The 23,195-nt window shown below is 41.5% G+C and overlaps 1 protein-coding gene and 1 pseudogene across 4 annotated transcripts; one reads left to right on the top strand and one right to left on the bottom strand.

Annotated features, from left to right (window-relative positions):
- LOC109873573 (lipoxygenase homology domain-containing protein 1-like) overlaps nt 1-3,912 on the top strand; it is a 33,931-nt pseudogene extending 30,019 nt beyond the window's left edge.
- A 534-nt stretch (nt 3,913-4,446) lies between these two features.
- On the bottom strand, nt 4,447-23,043 carry LOC109874191 (E3 ubiquitin-protein ligase RNF165). Of its 4 annotated transcripts, XM_020466005.2 has the most exons (10): nt 22,573-23,027; nt 21,128-21,326; nt 19,187-19,235; nt 13,209-13,506; nt 12,861-12,986; nt 11,955-12,087; nt 11,551-11,655; nt 9,062-9,157; nt 8,592-8,695; nt 4,447-8,364 (listed from the first exon to the last, which is right to left on the bottom strand). In XM_020466005.2, the coding sequence occupies exons 3-10, from the start codon at nt 19,233-19,235 to the stop codon at nt 8,247-8,249; spliced, it is 1,029 nt and encodes a 342-aa protein (XP_020321594.1). In that variant the 5' UTR covers nt 21,128-21,326; nt 22,573-23,027; the 3' UTR covers nt 4,447-8,246. The 4 variants fall into 4 exon arrangements, with proteins under 4 accessions (XP_020321594.1, XP_031664977.1, XP_020321593.1 ...); XM_031809117.1 differs by lacking the exons at nt 19,187-19,235; nt 21,128-21,326 and having other exon boundaries at nt 11,955-12,078; nt 22,573-23,043; XM_020466004.2 differs by lacking the exons at nt 19,187-19,235; nt 21,128-21,326 and having other exon boundaries at nt 9,062-9,154; nt 22,573-23,031.
- Between the last annotated feature and the right edge of the window lie 152 nt (nt 23,044-23,195).

Below are 23,195 nucleotides of genomic sequence, written 5' to 3'. Positions count from 1 at the left end.
AAGCGAGAAATAATAGAAAAATAATCACACAAGGAATAAATACACAATGAATAACAATAACTTGGCTATATACAGTGGGGCAAAAAAGTATTTAGTCAGCCACCAATTGTGCAAGTTCTCCTACTTAAAAATACTTAAAAATATGAGAGATGCCTGTAATTTTCATCATAGGTACACTTCAACTATGACAGACAAAATGAGAAGAAAAAAAATCCTGAAAATCACTTTGTAGGATTTTTCATTCATTTATTTGCAAATTATGGTGGAAAATAAGTATTTGGTCAATAACAAAAGTTTATCTCAATACTTTGTTATATACCCTTTGTTGGCAATGACAGAGGTCAAACATTTTCTGTAAGTCTTCACAAGGTTTTCACACACTGTTGCTGGTATTTTGGCCCATTCATCCATGCAGATCTCCTCTAGAGCAGTGATGTTTTGGGGCTGTTGCTGGGCAACATGAACTTTCAACTTCCTCCAAAGATTTTCTATGGGGTTGAGATCTGGAGACTGGCTTGGCCACTCCAGGAACTTGAAATGCTTCTTACGAAGCCACTCCTTCGTTGCCCGGGCGGTGTGTTTGGGATCATTGTCAGGCTGAAAGACCCAGACACGTTTCATCTTTAATGCCCTTGCTGATGGAAGGAGGTTTTCACTCAAAATCTCACGATGTATGGCCCCATTCATTCTTTCCTTTACACGGATCAGTCGTCCTGGTCCCTTTGCACAAAAACAGCCCCAAATGATGTTTCCACTCCCATGCTTCACAGTAGGTATGGTGTTCTTTGGATGCAACTCAGCATTCTTTGTCCTCCAAACACAACAAGTTGAGTTTTTACCAAAAAGTTATATTTTGGTTTCATCTGACCATATGATATTCTCCCAATCTTCTTCTGGATCATCCAAATGCTCTCTAGCAAACTTCAGACGGGCCTGGACATGTACTGGCACTGGGGGACACGTCTGGCACTGCAGGATTTGAGTCCCTGGTGGCTTAGTGTGTTACTGATGGTATTCTTTGTTACTTTGGTCCCAGCTCTCTGCAGGTCATTAACTAGGTCCCCCCGTGTGGTTCTGGGATTTTTTGCTCACCAAGCTGCTTACCTATTGCAGATTCAGTCTTCCCAGCCTTATGCAGGTCTACAATTTTGTTTCTGGTGTCCTTTGACAGCTCTTTGGTCTTTGCCATAGTGGAGTTTGGAGTGTGACTGTTTGAGGTTGTGGACAGGTGTCTTTTATACTGATAACAAGTTCAAACAGGTGCCATTAAATACAGGTAACGAGTGGAGGACAGAGGAGCCTCTTAAAGAAGAAGTTACAGGTCTGTGAGAGCCAGAAATCTTGCTTGTTTGTAGGTGACCAAATACTTATTTTCCACCATAATTTGCAAATAAATTCATAAAAAATTCTGGATTTTTTTCTCATTTTGTCTGTCATAGTTAAAGTGTACCTATGGTGAAAATTACAGGCCTCTCTCATCTTTTTAAGTGGGAGAACTTGCATAATTGGTGGCTGACTAAATACTTTTTTGCCCCACTGTACACAGGGCACCAGTACCGAGTCAATGTCCATGTGTACGAGGTAATTGAGGTAGATATGTACCTATACAGTAGGTAGGGATACTGTGACTAGGCAACAGGATAGATAAAACAGTAGCAGCAGCATATGTGATGAGTCAAAAGAGTTAGTACAAAAAGGATCAATGCAGATAGTTAAATAGTTAACTAATAGTTACCCGGACTAACTATTTAGCAGTTTTATGGCTTGGGGGTAGAAGCTGTTCAGGGTCCTGTTGGTTCCAGACTTGTTGCATCTGTACCACTTGCCGTACGGTAGCGGAGAGAACAGTCTATGACTTGGGTGGCTGGAGTCTTTGACAATGTTTAGGGACTTCCTCTAAAACTGCCTGGTATAGAGGTGCTGGATGGCAGGGAGCTGTACGCCCTTCCCTCCGTACCTAAATCTGCATTGTGTATTTATGCACCGACTGTGAACTAGGTCGTTTTTATGATATATTGTTTATCACGCCTGTCTATTTCATACCCTGTCAGTTGTTTCATACTCTACTGATATGTCATGATCAGGGCCTGCTCCAGGGTAGCACATAGAATACATTGATGTAAAAGATGAGGCCCTGGACAAGACGTTCCGTTTCCCATGAGACCGCTCTTTGGCCAAGAATGACGACGACGGTCAGATCACGAGGGAGTTGGCCTGCGCCAACAACGGCATCCTAGACCTCAACGAGAAGACCTGTAAGATCAGTTGCACACAAGCCTGAGGGCCAAGCATTTCTCCTGGTAAGGCTATGCAGTCAGGAAGAATTCCTGGCTCTTGTATTTACAGTGTTCCAATCAGATCATGATGAAATTACTATAGTGTACTGTAATCTACTTTGAATCCTATCCTATTGCAATCCTGTCCTCACATAACCCCAGTTTAACATTTTTGTCCTAGCCTTTTAAGCCCTTGATTAGTTGAATCATGTCTGCAACAAAAATGTCCAACATTGGGGTTATGCAAGGGCTGGACACTGACTGTACTAATGACCTACGTTTGCCTAATGGACTGTTCAAGAGAATTCGGTCCCCCCAGGGCCAAGCTAACGCATTGTGTCTGTACTTTTGTTTGAAAGAATATGAAATTATTACCACCACGGTGGACACAGAGGACGCAGAGACCATCTGGATCGCACTGGAGGGGAAGAAGGAGCAATCAAAATAAATTGTGATGGAGAACTCAAAGAAAAAGAGGTTATTGCGGTACGCTGCTCTTGGGCTTGTGTTTATGTAAAGAATAAGCAGAAATGATTGGGTTGGAGGGTTCTCTTTTTTTTCTGTTATGCCAGCCAGGCTTAGAATGATCTCACTTGGCAATAAGAGCTCTTTTACAGACTGATGAGTCAGGCCTCTCAACAGTACACTCTGCTCTTATGGAATTCAATCACTAGTAGTAATAAACTTGATAGACATCGCCAGGCATGAAAAGAGCTCATAAAATCTAATCCACACCTATTTGTTTCAGATCAAATCTTTGCAAAACGTATTTAATGAAGCTTGTAATATTCTTTACTGTTTTTTTTGCGCAATGGGTCTTATTTTCATTCAGAGGAAGTTCTCCAAACAGCTGGGTGACATTGCTGGCATCTGCCTGGGCTACACTGCCAAGGATGGGAAGGATGTGAAAGGAGAGGCATTCTGGCATGTGGAGGAGGTCGTCGTCATAGAGAAAGAGCTAAACAACAGGTGAATGACCCCTAGCCTGAACCCATGTACTATATATCAACCATCTGGTGCTTATTCGGTAGGGTACAAATATATTGTGTGGAAACTCACAAGTTCTCCATCTTGTGGAAGAGAGAATCACTCCTTTCATATCCCTCCTGTTCCAGGATCCTATTAATCTGCAACGCCCTGATCCCACTCTACCTGAAGAGGGACGGGTTTGTGACCAAGACCATCGAGAGCTTTGCAAGCAAGGCCGGGAGACTGGTAACCATCAAGTACGATATTATCACGAGCAACGAGAAGGGGGTGGGCACCGATGCCAACGTCTTCATTAAGCATCTATGGTTCCAACTGCTGCGGCAGAAGTCCCGCGACCTGTTTGAGCGTGGTCAGACGGACCGCTTCCTGCTGGAGTTGCAGGACTCAGTCCCAGCTGGACTGTGTGGAGGTCACCAACACGGCCAATGACATCACCATCTTCCTGTGTGGGAAGTGGCTGGACACCAAGAAAGTGGACTGCCAGATCTTCAGGGTCCTCTACCCAAAGTACTAAAGACCTTATATTGAGAGTTCTCCACTATATCAAGCACTTACTATAAGCCTCGGGGCTCAATTGCACAGCCGAGCAGGAAAGGCCTCACAGTATGTTGGACCATTTCCAAGCATCTTCGTGATGGAGAGATGCAAACTAAGTGGAGTTTGGATGTGAGCAGCCATTTCATTTTCCCATGGACATTTTTTATTGCCTCAATACAGTCATGCTCTCACAAACAGAATTTTTGTATATTTATTACTATATTTTTTGAATATGTCATAGTATATATATATATATATCAATACTACGTGAGGAAATGGCCTGGACTTGATGGCTAAAACACAAAAGGGTCAAAAGTTCAGGTAACATGATCGTGCCACCATTTTTAAGTACCTATTAGGGATGACATGTTGCAAATTAGGTTTTATAAGTGTATACAGTTTTGTACTGCTTATTCAAAACACATATTTTTAAAATGCTTTATCAGATGTGTTCAGCTCCAGGCGAGATTGATTTACTTTGAAGGGAGCCTTGGAAAACAAATCAAAACATGATTGTCAGCATCATCAGGATGGAGATCATGTCTCATTCTCAATGAAAGTATTTTTTGAAAAACATTTAGAGGCATGGCTAGCTGGCCTTCTAGGTACACAAGTTAGCCTCCACTCATGCACACCCATAATACACCTTCCATTTTATCCAATTTATTACAAAAAGAGCACATACAAAAAGGATAATATACAAGCCTTGAAATAAAATTGAAAAAAAAGAGAACAGTTTGGGTTTAGCGATGCAACTTTTAAAATCATTATTAGTAGTAATAAATAAAGTACAAAATTCCACCAAATGTGAATCTAACATTTTACACAATACGCTCATCCAGTTCTTCATCAACACACTCATCATTAATGAGCTATTGCTTTAATATTAATGATAAATAGTTCTACTCTCCGATAAAATATCCTATATTGAAAAACATTGCGCAGTCACAGCTAAAACAGCAGATATCTCATACAAAGGTGGCGGTTGCCCTTTCACTGGCACTTTTTGGGATATTTTCTCTTTCCTTCAGTTTTTGTTTGTCAGATGCAAGCAGCAGCAAAATGAATTATTTGTATTATTCTTAGTGTAATCTGCAAATATTTTCACCATATACTTATATACCATCGAGAATATATATATATATCCAAACCTGAGAAATACATGCATTTTTAGTTAGTTTGTGCTTTAAGAGATCCTCTGTTCTTGTTTTCCCTTGAGAGAGGATTGTGAAGGGAAACATTGGATGGGTTCTGAGTGACGGGAAGGATGGACGGTCATGAAAAAATAAAGGGAAAGTGAAAGATGGGAATAATTAGTGTAGCGTCAATGAACACAGTGAAACATGCCTCTTTGTAGAAAGGTTTTGGTCAAATATTTCATAAATTTTTTATAAAACAAAGTTATTTTAAAGGAATGGTCTGATTAGGTACGATTTAGAGTTTAACTAAAAAAAGGAGAACAACTGGTTATGTCCAAATACTCCGAAATAGCTGCTTTCATTTCTCTCATAAGGTAATCACAGATATATTTGGTTAGTGAAAGCATTAATATGCCAACCACACCACCGGATGATCCCACACTTCACTTATGGGGGCTGACATATTTATTTTACCTTGCAGGTTGGTCAGTGGTGACCTTAAAAAGAGAAAGGAGGGAATAAGGGAGGAAAGACAACATTATACACTATTTGGACATGGATTTTGGGTAAATGAGTGCGGTTTAAATCATAAGGTAATATCTCTTGACACTAGAAGCGAGGCACTTGTTGGACTCAAAACTACATGTTTTTCTGGAAAAGAGGTAAGGAGAAATATCCCATGACAAAGATGAGAAGGAACATGCTTCGTAACAGACAGAATGGATAGAAGGATGAGACACAGAGAGCTGCAAATGACAGAGTATATAATAATGATGATAATACATCTATGTTCGTAAACTGTTATGCCAGTGAGAGGGTTCCCATGTTAAAACTAAGAGTGCAAAATGAGAAACAGGAAAACAATTCAACTAAAAACCATTTCATTTCATTGCAGTTTGTCCACTACGTCACAGCATAGGGGATAAGGGAAAATTGCATTGAATGGAATGTAACCAAGATATCCACAGCACCACATGAGAAGAGCAGGCCAGACAGCTCAGCTCGGGACAGTAAACATAGCACAGCCGGCTCGGGGAGAGATCAAACAGCAGGGCTTTTTTGTTTAATTTCTTCAGGAAAAATACAACTGCATGCGGAGCATTCCCATTTAAAACAACGCAAAAATGAGGTAAATCATTTTTTGTTATTTCTAAATAAATTGATTAAATTGCAACAAAACAAACTATATCAAATTAAATATGTACCCATGATATCTACAGTTAGTAATAAATTATGATTGTTAAATACTTAAGGCATCTCAACTGACAACACCCTGTGTAAACTATCAAAACATCCCATAGAAAACTCCACTAAAGGAGGAGGCAGTATCAACACTGGCAGTGCACAGGTCAGTAAGGGTCTGTCCCAATCCTTCACAACTAAGTCCACAGGGCAATTCAATTTTTCCTAATGCTTAAATACTCAGTCCACAATGCATATGACAGATAGGTTCTTAAGGATTGGGACTGCTATGTACTGTTTATGCACATTGTTAAACGTCACAGGGCAACAGATCAAAAGGAAAACATAAAATATCAACATTTAAATCCTTCATTTTTTATATTTTTTTACAATAAAAAAAGTGTTCTATGACCCTTATTTTGCCCCCCCGTCCGTCCGTCCGTCCGTGTGCACTGTGGATACTGCCCCCATCACACAACATTCTACATTGTTGTTCTAGCAATACAGCATAGAAACCAGCATAGCAACAACGAGGGGAGATCTGTCACACAAAAACACAAGTTCAACAACTAAGCTCCTCACTCGGTCCAAAACATTGCGTGTTTATATACCTAAATATACAGAAACCAACGCAAATGCAATACCAAAGAAAGAGGTTGTTGCTATATCTATCATCACATGTGCTTGTTCTTTAGGCAATAAGGTAAACGTCACAATAGGATTCCATTTTGTTTGCCACCAAAAAGGGGCAGGATGAACACACGCTACAGGCCAGGGACAGCCACTGACATGGTGCTCAGTTCTTTTTTCTTTGTTAGTGTTGAGAAAGATAGTCACAGCTCAGATTAACTAAGTCATGCACAGACAACCCCCTACCCTCCCCTTATATTTTTTTTGTACGCTAACACAACAGCCCAAGCCAACATTGAAACATGCATTTCACTACACTGCTCAGCCATAACGCCTGCGCCAGGAGGGGATGGCACAGAGTCGCTGTTTCCAGGGCAGCTAACCCTCCTGCATACCCAGAATGCCCCACACCTCACCCAGTCACTGCAGTGCATGATGGGGGATTGGGTCTTAATACATTTCTTTTTTGCATTTTTTAAAGTCCTTATTTGGCTTTGTATTCTACAAGCACTCCAATCAAACCACCGTTAATCTAACTTCTATATTCCCCTTTAACCCTTGATACACACTTGGACCCGCACTTTAAGTTTGTCACGCATGATCACGCATTGGTTAAATACACACTGAAACCCACACACTGGGGCAGAACACACACATTAACCCGTGCTGCAGCAGGTCAAGCGATACCATAATTATTTTGGTGAAACACTCACTAACCTGTGTATTTACTCAAACACACGCCAACCCATGCATTGGGGCAGGCTGACATGGCAGCGGTGAAATAGTCGTATTATGTCCCAACACTGATGACAGCATCAGTCCCAAGCAAATGTACAACTACTGTATTGCTGTGTCTGATACTGCTACTGTACTACCACAAATGATCTGTAGGCAAACATGGCGACAGGGCTTTTACGTGATTGATTTAGATTCCTGTTGTGGCAGAATAAGCAAGGTGTGTGTGTGTGTGTGTGTGGGGCCAGCTGGCAAGTGGGGTAGTGTGTTTTTCACTCAGTACATTAATGTCATGGCTTTAAGAACATGCTACAAAGACACAGGAAACAGGACACACACCTGCCTCCCCTACCTACAACAACACGACGGCAACAACACCCCACCTCCAACAAGCAACTAGTAAACCCTGTGTGTGTGTGTGTGTGTGTGTGTGTGTGTGTGTGTGTGTGTGTGTGTGTGTGTGTGTGTGTGTGTGTGTGTGTGTGTGTGTGTGTGTGTGTGTGTGTGTGTGTGTGTCTTTTTGCCGGGGATGTGCTTTTATTGAGAGAGAGAAAGAGAGAGAGACTCCATTCTCTCGTGCAGTAAGTAATCCTGGATTGGCTCAGTAAAGCGTGAGTCAGAGGGTGATGTCACATGACGTCTGGAGACATTTGGCAAGCACCCGTGTGAGGAGGGACCAGGGCCTGGGTGGATGGGAGCAGGAAACACACCAGGGTGATTGACAGCAGCCAGGCCGTCAGGCTTCACCCCCGGGCCATCAGCTGTCAGGATGGAGCTGCGTCTCGATGTCCACGCGGCAGATTGGACACTTTCTGCTGGTCGCCAGCCACTGGTCCACACAGCCCTGGTGGAAGAGGTGCATGCAGGGTAACCGCCTGGACGGGTGAGGGGGAGAAAAGGTGGAAGATAAATCATCTGGTCAACAATTCACATATATTGAAAGAAAGAAATATACGGTATACACATCACACTGGTTCAGGATATTTGATATGCTCCCAAAGGTTATTGATTGACGAGACGCAGAAATGGACACAACAAATCACCTTTGGGAGCATATCAGTTGCAGCCTACTCATTATTCAGAGGGTCCTGACAGTCATTACCTGACATCCTCTGCGTCCTCCAGCATCGACAGGCAGATGGTACATTTCTCATCCACGTCAGTCTCCTCGTCTTTCTCACCAATCTTCATATCCAGAGGCTTCCTCTGTGGACCAATCGAATGACATATCCAGACTATAATCAAATGGGGTCATCAGTGCTCAAGAGTTTTTAAAAAGAGACAAAAGGTTTCAGAAGTAAGCGACATTGCTTTAAAACATTTGTATTTTATTTTTTACTTTGTTTGTATACAGCACCATAATCATAACACACAGAATGCTAACCTGTGCTTGTGTATCTATGATGAGTTTGTGTGTATCTATGATGATTTGGAATCATGCTTTAGTGGTGAGGTAGGCCTGTCTGAGACTTGTAAAGCCCACAGACCTTGAGGATGTCTTCTTGGTCTAAGACATTTGCAATATAGCTCCACTTCTGTGTATACTTGTAGCTGAAAGAGCTGCCTCCTCACCTTCTTGTATTTGTGTGGGAAGGTGAATCTCTCTATGGTGGTCTGAACTGCTCCTCTACTGACACTTCCCAGCCTGTCTTCAAGCTGCAACAGCTCCTAGGGCACAGGAGAACAAGGCTTTAGACAGAACTTCACTAGGCATTTGCAATTACAAGTCCACTGGTAACGGGATATAGAACAGATGAGGCATTGCCGTTAAAGCTAAATTGTTAAACATGTATAGTACACATTAGAGGTCGACCGATTAATCGGAATGGCCGATTTAATTAGGGCCAATTTCAAGTTTTCATTACAATCGGAAACTGGTATTTATGGACACCGATTTTGACGTTTTTTGTTTTTTTTTACCTTTATTTATCCTTTATTTAACTAGGCAAGTCAGTTAAGAACACATTCTTATTTTCAATGACGGCCTAGGACCGGTGGGTTAACTGCCTTGTTCAGGGGCAAAATGACAGATTTTTACCTTGTCAGCTCAGGGATTCAATCTTGCAACCTTACAGTTAACTAGTCCAACGCTCTAACCACCTGATTAGATTGCACTCCACGAGGAGACTACCTGTTACGCGAATGCAGTAAGAAGCCAAGGTAAGTTGCTAGCTAACATTAAACTTATCTTATAAAAAACAATCAATCAATCATAATCACTAGTTAACTTCACATGGTTGATGATATTACTAGTTTATCTAGCGTGTCCTGCGTTGCATATAATCGATGCGGTGCGTATTCGCGAAAAAGGACTGTCTTGCTCCAATGTGTACCTAACCATAAACATCGATGCCTTTCTTAAAATCAATACACAAGTATATATTTTTAAACCTGCATATTTAGTTAATATTGCCTGCTAACCTGGCTTGTTGCGAACTCTGTGAAGACTATTTCTTCCGAACAAAGACAGCCAACTTCGCCAAAAGGAGGATGATTTAACAAAAGCGCATTTGCGAAAAAAGCACAATTGTTGCACGACTGTACCTAACCATAAACATCAATGCCTTTCTTAAAATCAATACACAGAAGTATATATTTTTAAACCTGCATATTTTGCTAAAAGAAATCCAGGTTAGCAGGCAATATTAACCAGGTGAAATTGTCTCACTTCTCTTATGTTCATTGCACGCAGAGTCAGTGTATTTGCAACAGTTTGGGACGCCTAATTTACCAGAATTTTACGTAATTATGACATGACATTGAAGGTTGTGCAATGTAACAGGAATATTTAGACTTATGGATGCCACCCGTTAGATAAAATACGGAACGATATTTCACTGAAAGAAAAAACATATTGTTTTCGAGATGATAGTTTCCGGATTCAACCATATTAATGACCTAAGGCTCGTATTTCTGTGTGTTATTATGTTATAATTAAGTCTATGATTTGATAGAGCAGTCTGACTGAGCGATGGTAGGCACCAGCAGGCTCATAAGCATTCATTCAAACGGCACTTTCGTGCGTTTTGCCAGCAGCTCGTCGCTGTGCTTCAAGCATTGAGCTGTCAAGCCTATCAACTCCCGAGATTATGCTGGTGTAACCGATGTGAAATGGCTAGCTAGTTAGCGGGGTGCGCGCTAATAGCGTTTCAAACGTCACTCGCTCTGTGACTTGGAGTGGTTGTTCCCCTTGCTCTGCAAGGGCAGCGGCTTTTGTGGAGCGATGGGTAACGCTGCTTCGAGGGAGGCTGTTGTCGATGTGTTCCTGTTTCAAGCCCAGGTAGGGGCGAGGAGAGGGATGGAAGCTATACTGTTACACTGGCAATACTAAAGTGCCTATAAGAACATCCAATTGTCAAAGGTATATGAAATACAAATCGTATAGAGAGAAATTGTCCTATAATTCCTATAATAACTACAACCTAAAATTTCTTACCTGGGAATATTGAAGACTCCTGTTAAAAGGAACCACCATATGTTGTCATGTTCTGAGCAAGGAACTTAAACGTTAGCTTTTTTACATGGCACATATTGCACTTTTACTTTCTTCTCCAACACTTTGTTTTTGTATTATTTAAACCAAATTGAACATGTTTCATTATTTATTTGAGACTAAATAGATTTTTATTTATGTATTATATTAAGTTAAAATAAAAGTGTTAATTCAGTATTGTTGTAGTTGTCATTGTTACAAATATATATATTTTTTTACATCCTGTGCACCTACGGCTTTTTTTGGTCCTCCAATAAATCGGTATCGGCGTTGAAAACTCATAATCGGAACCTCTAGTTCCAACATTTTGTTGTATTATATTAAGTTATAATAAGTGTTCATTTAGTATTGTAATTGTCATTATTACAAATAAAAAATAAACAAAAATCGGCCGATTAATCGGTAGCGGCTTTTCTCTCTCTGGGTCCTCCAATAATCGGTATCGGTGTTGAAAAATCATAATCGGTCGACCTCTAGTACACATGTATAACACTAGTAACAACAAATATAGAATACAGCTATAGGTAAAACAGAATATGGTAGGATACATCTAGAGATGGACGCTTACCTCATAGCTCTCTCGTACAGCCGAAGCGTGGCGTGAGGGGTTGAGGCTCTGTAGAGCCAGCAGGTGTAGCTGGGGGTATGGATAGTTTCTGATCTCGTGTACAACCTGTAAAAAAAAACAGACAAAACACTTTAGTCATTCACAGAACATCGTAAGATATGACCGAAACATACAGCACGGGACAGAAGTCAAGCAAAAACCTAAACCTAATAAAACAGCGAGACACCAAAAAAAAGATGTTAACAGAGACAGACAGACAAACCACCAACATAGACCCCAAAACAGGCAGCAACACAGTCTAAAAAAAGCTAAAGCATAGATCTAAAAAGACACTGAACAATAAAGATAGACATAAAACAACAACAAAGCAGAGACAGACCAAAACAGCCAAGTCATTGATGTACCACTTGAGTAGAAGTCGTGTTCCTGGGAAAGTGGTGCATTCTGGGGGATGCCGCCAGGTAATGCTGATAGTGCTGTGGAAGCTGCTGGAGCTGGTACTGATGGTGAGAGAGGCCAGCGTCCACACTGAGGTCCCTACGAACAGAGGGACAATGAGCGACCTCGATTAACATCAACACAGAATATGAAGGCGTTTACAGACAGGCTGCGATAAATAGCAATTGAACCGCAAGAACATTGGCCTACTGTTTGTAGAGACCAGGTCCCGGTTGTTGTCAGCTCGAATGTTGTCATTAAAACATTGTTTGATTGGTTGACAAGATTAACTCTGCTCATTGGTCAACCATGCACAGCGGCCGCTCAATACTTCAGCTAATTTCATATTTTGGCACCTTGAGTACCGGGCTAGCAGTGCAGCTCATGGTAGAGAACCGCTTCTGTAAAATGCCTGATGAACAATTATCAAATCAAACTTTATCGGTCGCATATGTACTATATGAGTGAGAGAAAATAGATTGTATTCACTTGGCTGAATGACAGAGATAAAGATAAAAAGTGCTCATGTTACTAGCTCCTTACAATGCAGTAAAATGTCAAACACTTAAAATGTAAAGTGGAAGAAAATACAAAAAAAAGAAGAACAAAAAGAAATCAGTTGAGCTATGATCTATGGTCAGTTTAGCATTTACCTCCCAAATTGTTAAGGTTGGGATTTGGAATGGGTATGCTAATAATAGATCCGTTCTTATGAGTAACTACCCAAAGCCATAAACACTCCCGAGGTGCTCCCTACATGCAGGTGGAGAGACACCTAAATCAACAAACACACTCATGCCTGTTAGACGCGGCGGTGGCACAATGACTTAACGTCTCCATGGTTCCCGGTTTAATTTCAAACAGTGACTCACCAGTCTGTGCCCTCGGCCAGGTAGCGCGGCTGCTGACTGATTGGCGGGGGGACGTGGAGGGGAGGGGTGTAGTCATACCCCGAGCGAAGCCTGTGAGGGTTCAGAGGAACGCGCTCCTGTGTTCGCCTGCACGGAGGAGGCATTTACATCCATTAGCATTTGGAAATTGGAGGGGCTGTAGTGCTCTAATGTCTGTTCGTGTGTGTGTGTGTGTGTGTGAGATAGAGCGAGAAAGAAGGAGCGATAAAGTGTATCAAAGTGTGTGTCTTAATGAGCATCCAAGAGTGTGTTTAACTGAGCATGTCAAAGTGTCTTGGAGAGTGAGCTTAAAAAAGTGTGTGGTCATACCGGGAGTGTGGGAGGATCCTGCGGTGCTGCGCCTCTAGAAGCTGCTGCTGGATGAGGTATTGCTGGTGTAAGGCCTGAGGTAGAAACGGAGGCCCCTGGACGTCCTGGAACTGAGGGGGGGCAGGCAGGGCCGGAGGTTGGTGGGGGGCTGGGGACAGGTGAGGGGCCAGGCCAGTCTGGGGGGGTTGGCTGGCATGACCCAGGGGGAACTCTGCTGAGATGGGAGCCTGGGGGGCCGCCAGGTTAAAATGTCGGCAGGAGGTAGCATGGCTGTGCTGATGCCTGGTGAAGTGTGCTCCTGCGGGAGACAAGCGCACCCAATCAGGATTTAGAGGAAGTAGGCTTCAACCAATCAAGACAAGACCGAAAAGTCACTCAGCCAATCAGACGAAAGAGAATCACACCCACCCGGAGAATAGACAGACAGAGTGATCAACCAAGACAAGAGAACACTCACCCAATCAAAGAAGACGCCAGAGAGAGTAGAAAGATTGAGTGATCACACCAATCACAGACAGACAGTGAACAGCCAAACAGATAGAGGGAGTCAGTCATACTCAATTAAACATCACACAGAACTACACAGACATTTTACATTACATTTTAGTCATTAAGCAGATGCTATTATCCAGAGCAACTTACATAAGCAATTATAGTTAAGTGTATTACTTGTCACATCAAAACAGATCTTTCACCTAATTGGCTCGGGGGATTTGAACCAGCGACATTTCAGTTACTGTCCCAATGCTCTTAACCGCTAGGCTACCTGCCGGCCACAGACCGATCTAATGATAGCACAATGACACAAAATCAGACAAAAAATTCTGATAACAGACAGAAGACATACAAATCATTCTCAGACAGAAACCAAAACCACGCACAGAGTTTTAACCAACAGTCAGGACACAATCGTAAAAACACATTCAGAAACAAACTGACAACACACACACGAGATCACTCACACACAGTCATACAGATCAATCATACACAGAGAGAAAACAGAAAGTGACCTCACCCAGGAAGAAAACACAAAACAGATGAAAGAGCAGATGAAGAACAGACAAAGTGGAGCGACCTCGAACCTCCAGAGAGAGCCAAACTATCCAGATCATATCCTGCCGTTCTACAGAGTCAGCTGGGAGTGAAGGGGTTCATTGGGCACTGACCGACTGGCCTTTAGTTTGATTTGGACTTCAAGCAGGTCTCTGATAATATCAGCTAAGTTTGATTTCAAGGTTTGATGAGGACTTTTGCTTAAGTAGGTTTGTATAAAAGGTATAAATAAGTACCCTGGGTTTAATTGCACCTTGAATGAACACATATTTTCATATGGTACGAGGTTCCAGTGTATGAGAATGTTTAACGTGATGTGGCGGTACATATTTTCATATGGTATGGGGTTCCAGTGTATGACAATGTTTAACGTGATGTGGCGGTACATATTTTCATATGGTATGGGGTTCCAGTGTATGACAATGTTTAACGTGATGTGGCGGTAGATATTTTCATATGGTATGGGGTTCCAGTGTATGACAATGTTTAACGTGATGTGGCGGTACATATTTTCAACGTTCAACATGCTACTTATTCACAAGGAAAACAGCCACTGTCTACCTGCCTCTCCAGCTGTGAGATGTAACTTGCAGTATTACCATCAGACCTCTGAACACTAGGCCTATAGGCCTCTCTCATTATGGAGCCTGGCATTATGGGATCAACTGATAGATCCACCAGCCACCTGGGGTGCGACTCAATAGTCTAAAGTGGGGTCCTCTCCTTGTCTCATTTTCTTATAATCTTCGCTGATCTGGAAAGACAAGGCAGGTGAACACAACATGTCAGATAGACATGCCAAAATTGCTTTCACTTGTCCAGGGTTGCCAGTTTCCCGATGGAACTTAAGCTTACAAGTTCTTTAATGATGCATCTTTCCAAAAACGGCCCGAAGACGTAACAATCGTTCCCCAAAACACCACGAAGAAAGAAAGGTTGCTAAGTGCGTGGTTGGAGGGTGTTTCTATACCGATAAGATCAAAAGAAAGGAAATAATAGCTTAACAGACGGATCAGCTCCTAGAGAGATATTACCACCTACGGCTGCATATATTGAGGTGGCTTATTCTAATGCTTACCCAATAAAAATTCACAAAAATCACCTACTTGGCACATCATTGCCTGCATTTTAGGCTACATATCATGAAATATATTGAGACAAATTACAGAAAGTAGCCTACAAGTAGCAAAATAAAACACAATTGAACATTAAATGTATTTCAATATGATTGAATAAATAGGCTTATAGCCCACTGTTTATATTTTAATGCAGTCATCTTGGTTTTAATTTGATGCATCTTTTAATATGTAGCTTGTTTGTATCAATTGCAAAGACAGTGGCAACTTTGTATTTGTAGTCAACTTTACTCTGAAGTTATCGGCGGTCAGAGACGGATAACCTAAGTGATTCTATGTTTAGCGGACATCGGTGTATGAAGTGATGCGGGAGGGCATTTTTTTTTTTTTTTTGGCATTTAGCGCTCTACAAGTGGTCTGAGGCAGACGTTAGATTACGAGCGTTTAAGTGCAACGTTAATAACAATGGTTTTGGGAAACAGCCCAAAACCACGAAGGTTTCTAATGAAGAACTTAAGACCCTTTTGGGAAACCGTCCTTCACACAAATCTGAAAGAGAACTGGGCTAGAAGGAAAGGACACAAGAGGAAGCCAATACAGACAATTAGACTATTGAGGTGCAGACCTGTAGCTAATCCTACACTTCCATCTGAGGCAAGCTGCTGGTGATATATTCCCCATGTATCACCCCCGGGTTAATGCTGCCTCTCGGTCTGTCTCACTGTTCCTCAAAGGAGGAGTTGTGAAGCGCTGGCCAACCTGCTGAATCAGCATACTGCTGGGTCGCAGCCAAACAATCAATATCCATTACACACAGAAGGGAGGTGAGGAGGGGGAGGCAGCTGCTCCTTCAGCCCCCGTTATAGCCCCCCAGCTGTCTGAGCCGGGGAGCAGACTCCAAGGTCTGGGACTCCAAGGCCTAGTTTATTCAGCAAGCAGGTTATTCCTCACAAAACAAGAACAAAAAAGCCTAAGTATTTTTTTTTTTAAATGTACTCCATAGAAGGTTCCTTCGGAGGAAGTCTAGTTGACATATAGGTGACATTTGTTCAACTTGTATATGCCCTTAGAGTATATTATGTTCAACAATGTATTGAAAAAATAGCCAAATGAAATTTTTTATATTTTCAATATTCATGTTATTTTACAATATTCATAAATGAACATAAGAAAATTGTGATTTAAATCAAAATACTACTTAGATTAACAGAGCAAGCGGAAAAGCTTCATAAGACATGAATTCTTGCTTTGTAGCACCTACCGGATGAAACACTATAGAGTCTTAAAGGAGGCCAGAGCAAGGCCAAAATGTCACAAATATTCCAACTTCAATGAATTATTTCTCAATTAAGCTTTAAGATACAACATGTAAAATGTATGTCAACAATCCAAAGGACCCTTCTATGGAATACATTGTGAAAATCCCCAAAGTCATGTTTTTTGTTGTTATAGTTTCGTGAGTAATCACCCAAGCGTTGTGCTTTGACTATTATTGTGATAATAAAACGATACTACTGACCTCCATAAATTATAAAAAAAGGCTCATAAAACAGCTATGCAACTTCGTTCTAATTTGATGGAGAGACGAGAGGGTTTAATCATTATCTTTACTGTTCAGAGGGGAATTTCAAGTAGCACTGCCTCTGTAAAGATTATGATAAGCAGAGGTGTACTTGAATCACATTGTGTCACCAATTCAAGTGACAAATGTATTTATCTGATAGTGGTTGGACTATTTAAATTACAACCCGAAAAAGGTTACTTCAGATCAACTCAAAATTGTATAATCCCCCCCCCCTCTACATCATAGCCTACGTATTTCAAAGGAGTTTGAATGTTCTAGTCACAAACCAAGATGACATATTCTGCTTGGTTGTTCTTTTGCTACAGTATATATTGCCCTGAGACACAGGAAACCCAGTGAACCTCAGCCATAAGAGGAGAAATTGTGTTGGCTGGCTGAGGAAGTAGAGCAGAAAAAAAAACTGTTGGCTTCTGGCTTTGGTGGAACAGAGGATGCCATTTCAAATCATTTTCACTCCGTTCTGACGGAATGCTTTACATGTATGTTATTTTACAACATTCATAAATGTAAGAAAATTGGGATTCAAATCCAAATGCTACTTATATTACAGAACTCAATAACAAACGGTTAAACTGACCCCAGTAACAAAGGAGAAACATGATCATACATTTTATTAGATTTGGATATAACAATATCTCATGGTGGATGTGTCCTATGATGACAGGGTTGTCCCCAGTATTTTTTAACAAGGTGTTGCTGCTGAGAAGGGGGAGGGGGACATTGCCCCCCTTTGGACTCAAAAGATTGTTTCATTTTTGAACACCTGTCACAAGGTGTGCGAGCACCCCTCTTACATTCCTTGGAGAGAACCCTTGATGATTCTAATCATAAATTGACCATGAAATAGCCTACTAAATCCACCTTATTTGGCACACATTGCACCACTGACACAGACTGAGCAGCATACAGCCTCTATAGCCTATTATTGACTGTCTGTCTGCTCATACCTCTGTACTGAGCTCAGGCTGCAAATCTCCTGACTGGTGCATATCTGTGCTCAGACCCTCCAGAGCTGCACGCACACACCCAGCCCCTCCCTCATGGTGCGGCTGCGGCATAGCTCCCCCTCTTGACTGACAAGCCTGTAGCCCTGCCCATCCATGAATGCAGCAGTCTGACGTCCAACCCGGCTGTCTCTGCAGCTTTATAATCACTGCTACTACTCCCCCCAACATAATCCCCATCTACACTACACACCCCATTCCCTCGGCAGCATAAGCATCACATTACTTTACAGTGCACAAATAGAGGGGTGAAGAGGTAATGTGTAGGCTAATCAGTGCAGTAGCTATCAACCAATCATGAAGGATTTAGTACCTAGGTCTATCTGATGTAATGGCATGTAATGTGCCCAAGTGCAGGGTTTAGTAGGAAATTGGAAACTGGTTTGAGGGGGTAGCTAAGAAACACCTTGTTTTACATACAAATAACCCTAAGTATCAAAAGATTCATAACTCATTATGGATGTAGGTGTCCGGTACATACTAAAGTATAGTAAGATAAGGTGCACATATCAATTCTAGTGATTTGTGCATTATTTCATCACATGATTAGAATATACATGTAAAGTCTAAAGTGGCTGCTTGCATGGAACACCACAGTAGGGTTGAATCATTTGTAATTGACTGCCGAATATGACTTTGTAAGCGTTTGAAGAACAAGGCGGTGACAATAACCTTTACCTGTGTGCGCTAGGTAGGAAAGCTATAAACCTTAGCCAGATATCTTAGGTTTTTTGGCACAAGAAGCTGTCATAGAAAGCCTCTTTTCCCAAAAACATGAGATAACCATTAAACGAGGGCAGTTGACTATGCACAAAAAGTGCTCTGCAGAATCATTGCAGACTTTTATTTAATTGGTCATGTGTAGACCAAATTTAACACAATCTAGCCTAAATTTATATCATCAACAAATAGGCCTAGCCGCCATAAAAACTGTTTTACCTTTTCCTTGTACAAATATTTGCCACTTTTCAAATTGCACTTAAATCAGATCCAACCTCACCTGTGTATAAAACTGATACAACCACCTGCTTAAGACACTATCCAAAAGGTAAAACAAGGCAACTCAGAGATTTTATGCTTTTGTCACAGATTTATACCGACTTAGGGTTGATGCAATGTCTTTTACTGCAAAGCGTATTGAGCTGTCTTTTACTGCAAAGTGTATTGAGCTGTTCAAATGCATTTTAAATACAGTATCATTCATTGTATAAAGTTGTTTTGCTAATTGAGTTCAGTTTGATGCTGATTGATCTAGCTCACCTGAACAGCTAGGTGTCACTCCATATTGAAGCAAGAGAGAATTATGCATCTAAGTGTATATGTCAAGGTAAAGACATCACTTGTTCCTTGCGCTGTGGTGTTGTCAAAGTAAAGGTTTCACTTGCTAGTTTTGAGATACAGGCAAGTCTATCTATTAGCTAGTTTATAGAGCAAATATAACAATTCAAATGCTTTGTTGACCAACTCCGTCTGTACAGCTTTTGAATGGCTGGTGCCACGTGTCAAAACTCTATTCAAGAACACCAAAGTAAACAGAACCGGCATAACCTCCATAGCATTTAAATCAGTGTTTTATGTTGGGTGTCATGTAGAGGAACTTCAAGGTGTGTATTCAGCCTCATAACACTCAATCTCCCGTCCTGGTCACTTTCTGAAAGACACTAATTCAAGATTCATTATTTTGCAAAAGATTCAACGCCAAATTCATCCGTTGCGTGCGACATATGGTGCATATATGGAATAACACTTTTGTAACCAGATTACAACAATCTTTAAAAAACAAACCGAGACTGGCAAAAAAGGGTGAAAGGAAGAAACAGATTTTGCTCACTATTACAGTAAACAACCAATGTGCTCAGCTGACAAGAGTCAAATACAGATGGAATGTGTATTGATTGGGGGGGGTGACTATGGTTCCAACATTAATCCCTGCCTCCCATGTCTCAGTCAAAATGTATTTTCCCAGTAGGACCAAGCGATTTGACTGTCCCTAATCCTATGGTTGGGAGTGGGGAGAGAGCAGCACCTTGAAGTGCCTCCGCAAGAGAGAGATGAGAGCACAGAGAGAGGAGGGAGGGGGGGCTGCCTTAGTGATGGCACGGTGGTGGGGACACACACACATGGAAATCAGCAAAAAGCACACTGAAGGTTAGGAAAAATACTACAAGTCTTTATTGGAAAATATTAGTATGTGTGGCACTGTGTGATAATAGTAATAATAATATAACTACATGCAAATAAAGACCAAAGGCAAGGCCCGACCATGCTCTGTAGGGTTAACAGAACAGAAGCAGCATCCAATGAGTAGATGTGTATGCTACAGCACATTTCAGTACAGCAGTGACATCTCTACACCAAGATTACATTGGAATCTGCTGTTCAATGTGAAAACATAAAAGTAATAAAAAATGATCATGCATTAGGTTCTAATACAAGAACATAAGGTAGAGAAACCACAACCAAAGAATAAAGACATTTTGAATCTAAAAGGAGTTCTACAGCAGTGCAGGATATACACATCCCTGTAAAATGGATAGCATTCTGTAGAGGTGTTGAGACTGGGGAATTTAGCATGACTGTGGATCACAAAAGGAATATTAAAAAGCAAGTCAAGTCTCGCCGATTCGCTGTGACAGACTAAATGGGTTCATTCAATTAGATGAGACAAAGGCTCGTACACACATATAGGATTACGGCTGGCCGTTTAGCCGCCAGAACAGGTGCATGGACCATCAAAGGTGGCAATTTAGGATCATTTGGGGAAAGGGCATGCAAATTAGAATGCAGATTTATTGCAGCCAGTTGTCCAATTGGTTATTTGTAATTAGGATGATAGCATTTGGAAGGGGGAATGATTGTGATTTGTTTCAAACAGGCTATCAGGTCCAATTGACAAATGCAAGTTGGTACAATGCACCTTAGATTCAAGAGGGATGACTGGAGACAGCTATCCACAAGTTCGATCAAGCCGGGCCATAATTTAATCGAGGGGCCAAGGGGTCAAAATGTATCCACTTTACAGAAATTTACAGCAGAATGTAGTCTATCCACACTGAATGGGAGAATCACAATGACATTTTGTAGTAATAGGTCTAAGGCTACAATGGGTTATTTACTAAAGAGCAACATGACAGTTTAAATAAAGACAAAACTGTTTTCTAGAGAAGGTGTTATTCTTTAGTCTGTTACACAGAAGGATACGGTATGAGTGGGAGAACTCGGGTTTTAATGCCAATGTCGTCTTCAGATGGAAATAGGAAATGAGGAAGAAGGGGTTCACAATACAGCTAGATGCAGAGAACAGGCAGAGGCTACGGCAGACAGCAGCAGATGATCGTTAGCAACACAATGGAAGGGGACAAAGGTCTGAGAAATGCGGAATGTAGCGCCAGCCTCGATACTATGGAACAGGAAAAAAGAACACAAATAAAAGCACAATGAAATCATTGGTGCTAATGCATGTCTCTTAAAATGCACGTTCATATGATTATTATTACATGATTAGTATAGCCTTTGACTGCATATCGAGGATGTTACTTATTTGGGCCGCTTTGGCTAGTATGGTGTTTGCAATCGAGCGAAACAAAAGGCAATCAGTTGTGCTCATGTTTTTCATGGAATATATAACGTTAGCTTAATAGCTCAAAACTAGACATGGGGTTTGGTTTCGGGTTTGAGAGAAGAAAAAAACAATTTACAAAGCTACGGGATAGCGTTTCTGACCGTACTATAGTTGACTAAGAAGAAAACGCGTCACTAGACTGCAGTGCATTTTAAAACGCCGAACGTCAGCCAACCAGCTCAGATTGATTGAACGTGGCAGTCGTTTTCTGGAGTTAATTGCATAATGAAAATGTATATACATGAGGGATTTAATAAGCCGATTTAAAGTACAGCCTCTGCCAATAACATTAAGCTACCTACACCAAATAGTTCGCTGAAGTCAACTAATCACACACAGCACACACTAACACGATATTGTCACTCGCCAAAACCAATACATAAGGGTAAACAATTGATGCCACTGATGTGATGTTCGCTAACCAGCTGCTCGACCAGAGTAAATACAACAGCCAGTTAATGTATTAGTCGACGGTGTAAAACATACATTTACAGTTCGAGTACTGTAGGCCAAATTGGTAGAAACGACTCCGCTAGTTATATCCTATTGTACAGTTAGTAAGAAAATGTACTATTCTACTGATGGTCCTTGCGCGTCTATCAGCCTAATAGTAAGGCTGGCTCAGCCAGGGTGGCCCATACCACATAAACTAGCGGTGTTGGCTGGCTAGCTGCCATTTTGCTTCGTTAGTTAGCTTGACAGGATAACGTTTGGCTTTGACAATAAGAATTTCAAGCTAGAAAGGATTGCAAACATTGCGCATTCGTTAGTTACATCAGGTACACAAGTTGATTATTTCGTTTGACCTTGTTCGATTAGTTACAACCTTTAACGTTACTGCAAACCCAGATTTTAGTCGCTCGAGCGAAGTTGAGCTAGCAGGCTGGCTAGCTAAGCAGCTAACGTTAGCTGGCTGGCTAGCATTATTAGCTTGGCCTCTGGCACTGCAGCTGGCTTTAATATTTACATCATTCAGGAACGAGAAAATACCTTAAAAAATGACATAATAAATACATTACTTTACCTCTATTTCTTACAGAGCCAAATACGGGAAGAACCAAATATCCGACATGTACTAACACCATCCTGGGTCCTTTGTTGTATCGCTAGCCTGTGAGACAGATGGTCCATGGAAATGGTCCCTTCCAATCCCTGCACATTCAAACGGACAGGCTGCTCAGCTGCCTGGCATACAAAGACAGAACGAACCAATCAATGAACACCTCTCTTAGTAAGCCTCTTCCTGTGGCACACGGGACAGCCAATCAAATCAGCGACTTGCGTTTTGCGAATTACAAAGAGGTGGTAATGTCCGTCTTCTGGACATCCATCCAGTGTTGCATATCATTGAATTTCTTTCATACCAATACACGATGCTGCTAAAAATACACAATGTGTACATGTACTCCAATACATTTTTTAGTTGAAGGCCTATTATTTGAAAGAAGGATACTGTCATGCCATGGTGTCCTGCCTAGACTCTCCAGTCTGCACCACCAGAGTTAAGACAGGAGCTGAGCAAGTCTGACATGGGAACAGATGGAGAGGGGAGGTAGAGGGGGTCACTACACTCAATCACTCTCTACTCAGTGGCAACCCTTATACCGCCAGCCTACCCACCACTATAATCCCCTATGGTCTTGCACA

This window comes from Oncorhynchus kisutch, linkage group LG29 (assembly GCF_002021735.2).
Source record: "Oncorhynchus kisutch isolate 150728-3 linkage group LG29, Okis_V2, whole genome shotgun sequence".
Lineage (NCBI taxonomy): Eukaryota > Metazoa > Chordata > Actinopteri > Salmoniformes > Salmonidae > Oncorhynchus > Oncorhynchus kisutch.
Note: the sequence above shows the minus strand (reverse complement) of the source record. Positions and strands in the feature narration are given on the sequence as shown.

Excerpts from the sequence above, each read along its gene's own strand:
- LOC109874191 (XM_020466003.2), bottom strand. The coding sequence starts at position 22,633 with ATGGTGTTAGTACATGTCGGATATTTGGTTCTTCCCGTATTTGGCTCT. Across the intron at positions 8,696-9,061 it reads TCCCACACAAATACAAGAAG|AGGAAGCCTCTGGATATGAA; the intron begins GTGAGGAGGCAG and ends ATTGGTCCACAG. Across the intron at positions 8,365-8,591 it reads GAGGACGCAGAGGATGTCAG|GCGGTTACCCTGCATGCACC; the intron begins GTAATGACTGTC and ends TCACCCGTCCAG.